General features: G+C 34.3%; 1 protein-coding gene across 1 annotated transcript; it reads right to left on the bottom strand.

The window, feature by feature from the left end:
• Window positions 1-1,011: 1,011 nt before the first annotated feature.
• On the bottom strand, window positions 1,012-11,101 carry LOC112011214 (uncharacterized). The gene is made up of 5 exons (XM_024043596.2): window positions 10,446-11,101; window positions 7,040-7,076; window positions 4,693-4,929; window positions 4,566-4,613; window positions 1,012-1,667 (listed from the first exon to the last, which is right to left on the bottom strand). Exons 1-5 carry the CDS (start codon window positions 10,766-10,768, stop codon window positions 1,266-1,268), a joined length of 1,047 nt encoding a protein of 348 aa, XP_023899364.1. The 5' UTR covers window positions 10,769-11,101; the 3' UTR covers window positions 1,012-1,265.
• Window positions 11,102-11,886: the final 785 nt, after the last annotated feature.

Genomic DNA, 11,886 nt, shown 5'->3' with positions numbered 1-11,886 from the left:
CTTCCTCTTTTAAATCCTACCGCATTGACTCCACAGATACCTGGCAAATTTCATTCACCGACACTTTGAATAGCCAGGTGCAGCTGAACCAGCGTTAACGCTTAACGTTCCCTGAATCCTATGACACAATCCTATCCGCGACTTATTCAAAAATAAATAAATAATACTGACAACTTCAAAACAAGTCCAACCCCCACCAAAAGCGATAATAGTATAATACACAACCAAAACAAACAAATAAAAAGGTGAAAAAAATTAAGGGTGTCAATTCGTGCTCGCGGGTCAGGTTCGTGTCGTGTCGAGCCAAAAGTACTCTGCTATATGGGTTGACCCAAACCCGACCTATTTAGTAAACGTGTCAAAAATCCTCAACCCTAACCCGACCCGTTTATTAAACAGGTTAACCCAACCCGACACATTTAACCTGTTTAATTAATAAGTCATGTAAAAGTTAATACAAATAACCCGTTTAATAACTTATTTGATTAATAGGTCATACATGACCTAAATAATCTATTATCAAATTCTATATATCTAAAATTAAAATACAATTACAACAATAAATATAATAATAAACATATAATTACAACAAAAAATTAAGCAATAATAACAAAATTTAATACCTTTATTATCTAAACGGATCAAACAAATTAGACGGGTTCACATGTTGAACACGAACACGACCCATTTATTAAACAGGTCAGCCGTGTCGACTCAAATATGACCCGAACTCATTTAACCTCAACCCATAACCTGTTTATAAACAGGTTAATCGTGTTGGGTTCGCGGGTCGTGTCAGATTTTGCCACCCCTAAAAAAATAAATATATAGACAAATTTTCCCTAAGAATATACACCACCGGTGGATTTCCAGTTCCCTCAACTTAAGTGCAATTTTGAAAAGCCCTCCCAAACCGGCACTAAAGAAAGCAAAATATCTGAAACTACGTGAATTTTGATTTTGATAATGCTGTAATAGAATACATACAATTAGAATATCAACTTAAGAGACTAAAGAAAGAAAATAGCTAAAACTGCATAAGGCTGTTGATTTTACAAAAGATTAGAAGAAATAAAAAATGCTAGATTCCTCTCAATCTTTGAGCATACATACAGATAAAGAAAAAAATAATTACGTGAAGGAACACATTCAACTGGATATATTCCATCTAGGATTGACACATCATTACATAAGCTGGGGTGAATAGATGTACCTTCTCAAGTAGATATTAGCACATTACTTATTGAAATGCTGTGTAAATTTAATCACCAGACTAAGCCCTTTCTTCGTCTAAACCTGTCAACACGGTCAGTGCTCATACGAGACTTTTCAGGCTTGTTTGATTTTCTGGACTTCTCAAGTCGGCTATCTAAACTGTTTCTAGAAACTTCTGGAACATCTGAACTTAATTCAAATGTATCTGCATTTCCAGTTTCAGATGCTTTGCTCTGATTATCAGATTCTACTGTAGGTTTTTTAGAACCATTTGTGGTTGCTTTTGATTTGCTAATGGTCTGTACATATTTCTTTAGGTGTTTAATGAACTCTGGGTAAAGCTCAAGATTGCAATGTCCACCTCCACTTAACCACAAGGGTTCGTACTTTTCCTTGCAAAGCTCCCAAAGCTGCTTCCCATGGGACCAATCCACAACTTCATCAGAAGTCCCCTGAAGAGGGAACATAATATGTTTATTATAAATTTCTGTAAGAGAACTTAGGGAAAAAGATAATAGGATTTTGGAATGTTGCTACTGGAAAGGGCAAGGAGTAGAGGCCAATGTGATCACTTGGGGGAACAAAACCACATTTAAAAAGCTATCCTGGCCAAACCTTGACATGAACATGATGAATTGAATTAAGCTTTTTCTTTTGAATAAATAACAAATTTAATTAAGACAAAAAAGGCATAGCCCAAGTAAACAGGAATTATACAATGGGTGCACCCACAATTAAACTGCAAAATTGAAAAAATCAAAAGAATTTAATAAGTTGGAAAAAGAAAATAATCCTGACGTAATCACCCATTCAAACAAGGATCAAAGCATCAATTTCAGATTTAATAGTCCACTCACATCAAACAGTAAGGAATCACCTTCCAAATTTCTATGCACCTCTGTTAACCAAAACTGCCTTGTCAACATGTTAACAAATCTATTACTCTATGCCCCCTGAACCCCAAACATGCTAAAAACCATATTCCACAACTCTATGATGATAATACAACTATCTCCCCATTCCTTTTGCATGTACAACACCAAGCTACCACAATTATATTTCTTTTCCTCAATTTTTCTATTGTTAAGATCCTCAATGCTGCAGTCCACATAAGAACACAACTCTTGTAAAGACCTTAGGTTTTCAAATTCTTTTCAAGGGAAAAATCACTTCTCCTTTAGGGACTAAAAGCTTTGTAGTAGAATTAGACCTCAAACCCCTTTGTTTAGATGGGGTCCAATAAAGCTTGTCCTTTCCACTATCTCTCACTGAAGTAGGGTAAATTAAGTCCAAGAAAGACAATAAGGACTCCCAACTCCCAGTCTAGAGCTGTTCCAAAAAATTCAAAGGCCAATATACAGTGTCATTACAAAACTGCATACAATCTGCTACTGAAGCTTCCCTATTCCTTGTCAGGCGAAACAGTTTCAGGAAAGCCTCCTTAAAGGGATATCTCCACGCCATTTATCTTACCAAAATTTAAGTTTGGTCGTGTCACCCACTCCACACTTAATGAAACACAAAAAGTCTTCCCAATCTCTCTTTATGTATTTACATAGACTAACACTGTGAGAGCCATTAAAAACAGTAGTAGACCATCTGCCCCCACAAACTTCCATATTTCTTCTCTATTACCCTCCTCCACAAAACCTCTCTCTCCATGCCAAATCTCCACAACAACTTTCCAAAAGATCTTGATTAAACAATTCAGTTTCCCGATGGACAATCCTCCACTTAGAAGGGGCTCACATGTTTTATTCCATTTAATTAAATGGAATTTGGAGTCCTCAATTAAAAGTCTTCATAAAAAATCTCGCTGTAAATTTTCAATGTGATGTGCCACATCTATTAGTGGGCAAGCTTGAAAGAGTGCTTTTGATTAAGGTAATCCTAACTCCGTTCTAAGAGATAAAGTCACTTCCTTCCTGCCTGTCTTCTTTCAATCTTCTCCAATATGGTATTCCTAATGATCTTTGCTTTGAATTTAGCACCCAAAGGAAGGTCTAGATATTTCATTGGCATATACGACACTTCATACCCCATAATATCCGCCAACTATTCCAAATGATGCACATCTCCAACTGATACCAACTCTGACTTGCCCAAGTTAACCTTTAGACCAGAGACAGCTTCAATCCAAATAAAGCCAAACTTTAAATACAAATCTGATTAAGGTTGGCCTCACCACCAATTTGTCATCCGCAAAGAGTAAATGAGGAATCATCAATAAATTATTGTCCAAGTAACCACTGTAAAACCAAATAAATATCTTCCTTCTATTGCTTTTTCCATCATTACATTAAAGGCTTCCATAATAAATTAATAATAACAAAAAACAGGGGATAGAGTCTCTCCTAGGCGTAGTACTCTAGAAATGTCCTTCATGCTTGATTTATGATGAAAAATGATTCTCCTCCCACATGATAAAAGAATCATAAAGGATCCATTTATTAGCTCAATACATCTGTGAAAAGATTGGTAGATTCAGATGGATTTAAACTGTTATTATTTTGCATTGATTCAGACTCTAACTAATATAGTTCATTCACAACTCAGGAGGAAAGTTTCATCCCATGTCAAACTTCTCACAAAGACAGTTAAAGAGTTCCTATAATTTTGTTCTCTTTAAGGATTAGCACATGCTATCTCTAAATTCCTTATCTGACTAAGAAAGCATTCTAATACCAAAGAAATATCATGTGACGCCCAAATCTGATTTGGATATTGTCTGTGTGTGTTGTGTAGGAGTGATAAAGTCCCATATCAGCCATTTACTAAGTAGATTTAAGCTTTATTAACAACTACAAAGAGCTTCAATTGTGACAAGTCTTTTTTAAGTATAGTGTCCCTTTTCCTAGGATCGTTACCCACAGTTAGATTGTATTTTCTTATTATATCCTCCATACTTGAAAATTTTCAAAAAAAATAAAAAAAATCAATAGCTATGTCATCAATCAAATATTTAAATTTCAAGTTTTTGTAACCTTAAATTATGCATAAAAAACACATTTATGGATTGAAGAGAACATCCAATTTGAACGAAATTTGACAAACATGTTAATAACATAAAGAACATGCAATCCAACGGTTAAATTTTCAAAATATACAGCCACGTTAATTTTTTAGTGGGAGTTCCAAGTGTTTCTCTCCAAACTAATTTGTAGAGAAACTTTGTCCTATCATTTAATTTTAGTTAAGTTACCAAAACCAACAAGGTCCATAAATAGAATCCCATACTTGCATCCAGCCACATGCACCCACCCACACTCAAAGAGATCAAGAAGAATATGGCCGTCATGATGAAGAGCAAGAAGAGAATGAAAATGAAATTTGAAGTAAATATGACTTACATGTATAACAAGAACAGGACAGTTTACCATGCCAATTTTGTCAATATTCTGAAAGGAAAAATAAATTACATTAGTCCATCTACCAAATGGAACGACATGAGGAATAGAATCAATGGTATGAAAATACCTTAAAAATATCAAACCAGAATGTTCTTTTGACTGGGTACAGTACTCTCAGCCCAGACAAAATTGGGCTATGTAAAACCACTCCTCTCAAGTTTGGTATTCTTGAAGCAAGATCAAGGGTGGGGCCGCTACCAACAGATTGACCATACAATATTAATTGTTCATCTTTAACATCATACTGCTCCTTAAGGCATTTATATGCTGCATCAATATCAGCATACGTATTACATTCAGACGGCTGTTTCAAAAGAAAAGGAGTAATTGTTAGATTATGACCATCAAGGAAAATAACAATATCCATAAATAATCTATGAAATATGTGCCAATCCAGGGTCATTCAAGTACAGTATCTGCCAAGCAATTAATGTTAATAATGAGATCCCCATAGAATAATATATATATTAAGATGCATCAAACTGCATTCTACCTTTTTGCCTCAACAACCAAAGGATCTAGATATTGCTTAGGTGCTGGCCCTAGTTAGTGCTAAACAAATACTTAACTCACCCTTTCACTGCCAAAAATTGAAGTATTAATCACAGAATATTTGATATGCAGTATCATATGAATTGTCAGCCAAAAAAGGATTTCAAGTTATCATCATGTTCATAAGAATTTTTACAAGTGTTGGTATGCCTTTGTGTGCAATTAATTCTAACAGCATAATCATCACAGGTAATATGCTTTCTCCTTAGGCAGGTGAAATAGCCCATAAACCTTTTTTTTTAATAAGTGAAATAGCCCATAAACTTAATTTGACATTAACATTAACACTTAGGAATTTAGATTTTTTGATAATTGATCTCCAAGAAACATGAAGCAATTATTATTCGGAGAAAGCTACATCCTTTCTGAAAGAACTTGGGAGAATGCTTATAATCATACGTGCAATAATGCTTAAAGACACATTATTCACATATTAGAAACATCTCAAAAGACTTTAGTATATTCATGATTGGTAAATGAGTTAGTTATGTATTCATGGACCAGAAAGAACAGAAAATTGAACAAATATATAGATGAAAAACTTCTATTCAAAACCCATGTAATGCATTGGTAGGAAGGTCTTGGGTTCAACTCATGGGAGGTGTCAATTAAACGACCTCCCATTTGGTAGCCTAATAAATTATTAAAAAAAATTCCAAGAGAACAAAAGAACAAATGAATGAATGATTTTATCTGAATACAATTTGAGACAGATGCGTTAGACCCAAAAAGTCAAATCAAGATATATTTAGTCAGCACAAGTTAAAATGTACAAGTACACAGTAGTTTCAACAAATTTCTAAGTACATGTCAAGGTCATACTTCTTACATGTCCCTGGGACTTCGTTGAAGAGGTTAAAAAGTGTGGCAGGTAGGGTCCTAGTTTCATACTACAGTTGAACCAACATTACATATACTCATTACATAATACACATTAACGCCTCATTTGTTTTGATAAAAAAAACTTCTTCTTTTTTCTGGAAAATGACTAGTTTTCTTTAAAACTAACTAGTTTTCCTGTGTTTGGTTAAGACACTGAAAATGAGCTAGAAAACACTTTTCTATTGTTTGACTAGCATAAAAAATCCTTAATATTTCTTATAATTCCAAGTAATTATAAGAACAAAAACTTTCATTCACAAAAACAGATCCCAAATAGGAAAAACTTTTCTATTTTTGGGCTATTTGGGAGCCTCAAATTGGAAAACATATCCTAAATTTGGAATCTACATAAAAGAATAAGTAGAAAAGTTAGATTTTTTATCAAAGAAAGTCATTTGGAAGAAAAAAAAAGTCAGTCATAGCCAGTCAACAGTTGATCAACAATCAACCAGTGGAGAGAAAGAGCTAAGAGAAAGAAGTTACCCTTCTAGTGGGTATGTTTTCCATTGACCAAAAAATATTTTTTCTGTTGACTTTCATTTTCCACATACCAAAAACCAAAAAATGCAGAAATTTCCGATTAAAAAAATGGAGCGTCAATATACTTTTTATATGACATAATTGTTATAGATTAAATATGTATGCATGTCTAGGAATCTAGGATTGGTCAGGCTGTATTGTTACTGTCAAAAATGCTTGTCACATGACTTCTAAAATTCAGCCTACTCAAAACTTGAGTTTCAATCTTTCCTATTTATTTGTTTAAACTCGTCAAAAATAGAAGTCTAACAATGCCAAAAAGGTACAAAACCTAACACTTAGTTCAGAGTTTTTATTTTGAACAAAAATCAGGATATCTAAGTGCTCTAATAAACAGACACCTACAAAAAATTATAGACTAGCAAGATTTAATAAAAGCAAATAATAAACATCTTTTCCCATTTCCATCACGCTAGTATTAGAGAAGCTACGCATCCAACCTTTCCAGTTGATTGTCCATAACCAGAGTAATCATACCTGCACAAAACAAAGAAGCAAGGGTCACTAAATTAATCCAATGGTGTATAATATCAGAGTTGTAGAAAGATATACTAGTATCAAAAAGTAGTGTACTTCACTACTTCTATTTTACTTTCAGATTCTTTAATTAATAGAAGAGATATTTATCTGTATCTTCATGCTTATGTAGCTCTAACAAAAATAAAATTTTTTCTCCATATCATTTGAAAAAAAAAACCAGACAGAACACTTGGATATGATGCACACATGCACTGTTGAGAAGAAAACAAAATCAAATGAGCATAGTTCTCACATAATGAAACTTTATGAAATGAATGTCATTAACACCAGCCAAAAGAGAGTACTGACAAAACCAGACATGAACAGAAATATAAATAAATACCACATCCTCGGTCAAAACAGAATTTGAGCAGTTTCCTACTTCTCCTACTTCTTTGCCCATGTGATGCACAGGAATTCAAGTAAATTCAAATTTCTGAAAATAATTTAAAAAAAAAAAAAAAAACTATATTGTAGAATTGACTGTGTCCAGGAATCAGCCTCTTCAAACAAAAAATATGGAGGTAAGCCTGCTTACCATGACCTCTCTTAGACCTCGCAAAATGCAAGAGATTTGTGCATTGGGTACAACTTTTTTTTTTTTTATACTATAGATTTGACTATGAGAGAACTAGTAGTAAGATATAAACATCTAAGTAACTTTTATTATTTCAACCCTAATAATGGGTGTCATATTACTGATGTCATTAATATTGATTAATTATATCTAATAAAAAAATAGGATTTTCTTTTCTATTACTGATGTCATACCGTGCTGTGAGGCATCAGCGCACCATGTGGCCATGCTACCAGAAAATTTTATTCCAGCTTTATATCGCATGGACAAAAAGATGAAAACACCAAAATGTGTTCTGTTAACACTGTACTAGTGTCAAATATTAATGATAGATTAGGATGCTAAGACTTGGTAGTAGAAGATCATGAGTTGACCATTATTTCATTAGATGTAACTCAACGAATATGTTTACTCACATATACATATGCAGATATGTGTTCTTATACATACATATGTACGAACATTTTTTTTTCTTTTTTGATAAGACGTACAAACATGTTGAATTGGGGTCATATGCAAACCACCTCGTTTATTTTCTATTTTTTCCATAAGTATCAAAAGTTATCAATAAAGAGGCACTATCTTATCTACAGTAGATGTATAAATCATGTAATCTATTAGGAGTACTATTTGTACTAAACCTATTAGTATAAATATTAAGCATATGTGTAGCATAATTTAATTTAACCCAAACAAACACACTTTTCAAGAATTAACATAGTATCAAAGCCAAAAAAAAAAAAAAAAACCCTTCCACGGCCAACTTTAGCATTCTTCAGCCAACTATGGCATCACACAATGCCCACAACCAACCAATCTTGTAACCATATGTCTGACAACCACCATCATGCAATGAAATAAGCCCCCCAACACTCCAATGACTGGTTAGATACTATGAAGTATTTGCTATATGGTTCCATTGAGCACCTGAAAGCGTGCCTAGTTACCAAGGGTTATACTCAGACTTGGGGTGGATGATTCATAGTCATTTTCTCCTGTTGCTAAATTTCTTAAATTCGGTTTCTAATATCCTTGGGTGCTAATCTTGGTTGGGCATTGTTTTAGTTGGGTTTTAAAAATGCCTTCTTACATAGTGATTTGCGGGTGAAATATACATGAAGCAACCACTGGGGTTTGTTGCTCAGAAGGAATCTAATAAGGTGTGCAGATTACATAAGGCTGTCTATGGCCTTAACCAGCCTCCTTGAACTTGGTTTGGTAACTTTAGTGATACAGTAATCAGGGTTGGACTTCACTGTTGCCAGTCCGATCATTCAATCTTCTCTTTTACTTTTAAGAGCAAAAAGATTGTCTTAAAAGTCTACATTGATGATATAATTCTCACTAGTGATAATAAGAAGGGGACACAGGAGTTAAAGGAGTTCATCCAAAGTTCGTTTTGAACTAAGGATCTAGGCAACCTACATTATTTCCTAGGCTAAGGATCTGCAAAACCTACATTACTTCTTGGGATTTGAGGTAGCCTGATCTAAGGAAAGAATTAGTTTGTCGCAGAGGAAATATGTGCTGGATATTTTGGGAAAAACTAGACTGTCAAGCTCTAAACCTGTAGAAACTCCTATGGATACCAATCTTAAATTGCATGTGAATCAAGGGAAGTTATTATCGAATCCTGAAAACATTGTCACTTGGTTGGCAAGTTGAATTTTCTCACCATTACTGTCCATATCCTTTGAAATGAGTGTTGTAAGCCAATATATGACAGATCCTCGTCATCCACATTGGGAGGCAATTCTTCAGGTTGTGAAGTATTTGAAAACACATCTTAACCGAATAGAAGCATTTACAGCTACATATTGGAACTTTAAATTTAGTTATCAAACCCGATGTGGTGGAATGGAATTTTAAATGACATAGCACATTATACTGTGTACTTCAGATTCAAGAAAACTAAATTTGAACCATGAAATGGATCCTCTCCATTTTAAGACAAATGGAAAGAATCCTGATCCAGTCAATATCTGCAACCCATAAAGTTCCTATAGTTATTTTTCTTTGACTGCCTATTCTTGATGAAAATCACAAAATTCAATGAAAGTATCTCTTCATTCTTCTAATTGGGCATCCATTGTCTCAGTGGAACAGATATAGTTTTTTTTACCTAATTTTCAGCAATTGGAAGACATGTCCTGTTATATGAGGAATAACATTGAATGATCTCGACAAATTGACAATATGCCTAGATATCCTTAATTTTAATTATAACATCTCCCCTACCATGCTACTGGATTCCATCATATACCCTCTCCATGAACTAAAGTTGCCAACAAAATCATCATTTTTTTTATTTCAGTTCTCAGATATACTATGAGTATACTTGTTGACAACAAAATTAATCATTTCCTGATCTAACTCTTGCCCTTTAAATTTCTCATTTTCCTGTGACATTCATTTATTTAGAAACTCCCTAAAATCATTTTATCAAAGCAGAACCATCAGACTTAAGCTTACACACGAAACACCATACTATGTGGTATAGAAAAGAAATATAAATCATTTACAGCACTGCTTACATCCAAAACCACAATCACACCAAAAATTTGAGAAAGGAGACAAACCCAATAGCACCGTCATGAAAATTTCACCATACTAAGCGACACCCATCAAATTTTAGACACAATAATTCCCAACCAAAACTCAAGGCAGTGACAAAAATACCAAAAACCCAGATAATATATCCATAAACTAAACCTCAAAAACCCAAAGTTAAGCTCAAAAAGTAGTCTTACCCCATGAGATTGACACGAAGTCGATTGCTAAGTTCAACGAAAAGCTCAAACATCTGACCCAAATCAGCAGCATTTCCATGAGAGTAAAGCAGAGTAGCGGAAGGCTTGTGATGCTTAACATGAATAGCTACGATATCGTTGCCTTTTCTGGTCCGAAGCTTGAGTACTTCCACGTTGTTTTTCCTAGGAACCTCAGGAATAGAGAAGCGAACAGGTTGAGTTTCCAACGACGACGTGTCATCTTCTGAGATCAGAGTGTAAGACGGTGGGGTCGGAGGGAAGAAAGCGAACTTGGCCGCGATCGACGACGTGACTCCGCCCATTCTGTTGTTATCATCGACGGAAACAGACTCATACAAGCCTTTAAAGCCCCTCTTTTTTCTCAGATCAGAAAGGAAAGGAAAGTTGAGAGAAGAGAAAGATGACAAAAGGTGAGGATATGGTGGCGCGTGGTAGTTGGTGGTGGCGCGTCAAAGGAAAGGAGCGTGTCAAAGTTTGCCGTGGAAACTCATATTTTTAAAGGTTTAAAAGAGTTTTATAATGGGAGAGAGAAGTGAGGGACTGTTCAGTGGGTATTGTCGCCTGACGGCGACTTTTTTATGATTTGTCTATGTTTAATATTTGTATTATGGAGGCAAAAGCTGTGTATTTGCAAAAGAATTAGAAGATTGAAAAATGTTTAGTTGTATATAACTAACTACTTGTGACTTTTGGATACTCAGACGGTCATATATACTAATAACGAATTTGCTTTTCTTTGATTGAGATTAGATTTGACAAATTAAAATTAGAAGAATTTTAAAATAGCGTTTTAGTACCGTATATGTTGTTCATCAAAAAAAATAAAAGTAACTAATTTTCTTTTACAAATTTTTCAATTTTCATAAATTTTTTTTAAAATAGATGATTAATATAAGCCTTAAGACAATGACCAAGATGCCTTTAACAACCAAAACTCCTCATTCGACATGTACATCACCAAGCATCAAGGGTCCTCCGGCCCAAATGCACCACTCACCAAACACAATTGTTTAATCATTCAAAATTCCATCATCTAGCATCAACACCCTTCCAACCAAGCTCATGGACTAAGATGTTAAGAGGCTGTTTGGATGAGTGATTTCCATAACTCATAATTCTGTTTTCATAACTCATAACTCAAAAATGGTGGGACCCATAGCTGAGAAGTCTGTTTGGTACCACATAACTCTGTTTCCAATTTTTGCTTCCATCACTCAATTCTCTAATTTTTAAGTTATAAGTTATGTGATGTACATGAAATATATACGATAAAGTACTCACATATCTACATATTTGGCCTTACTTTTATATTATTTTGTGACTGATTATATAATATCTTTGTGTTGCAGGTAACAAGGGCTTTACATGCAAAGTGGGGCTAGGCCAATTGAATCAAGCCAAATTACATCCAGCCAGGCAT

Source organism: Quercus suber, unplaced genomic scaffold, assembly GCF_002906115.3.
Source record: "Quercus suber isolate HL8 unplaced genomic scaffold, Cork oak 2.0 scaffold_63, whole genome shotgun sequence".
NCBI classification, from domain to species: domain Eukaryota; kingdom Viridiplantae; phylum Streptophyta; class Magnoliopsida; order Fagales; family Fagaceae; genus Quercus; species Quercus suber.
The sequence above is the reverse complement of the archived record's forward strand: the minus strand, read 5'-3'. Positions and strand labels throughout refer to the sequence as shown.

Excerpts from the sequence above, each read along its gene's own strand:
- LOC112011214 (XM_024043596.2), bottom strand. The coding sequence starts at position 10,768 with ATGGGCGGAGTCACGTCGTCGATCGCGGCCAAGTTCGCTTTCTTCCCT. Across the intron at positions 7,077-10,445 it reads CTTCGTGTCAATCTCATGGG|GTATGATTACTCTGGTTATG; the intron begins GTAAGACTACTT and ends TGTTTTGTGCAG. Across the intron at positions 4,614-4,692 it reads TCTGGTTTGATATTTTTAAG|AATATTGACAAAATTGGCAT; the intron begins GTATTTTCATAC and ends TTTTCCTTTCAG.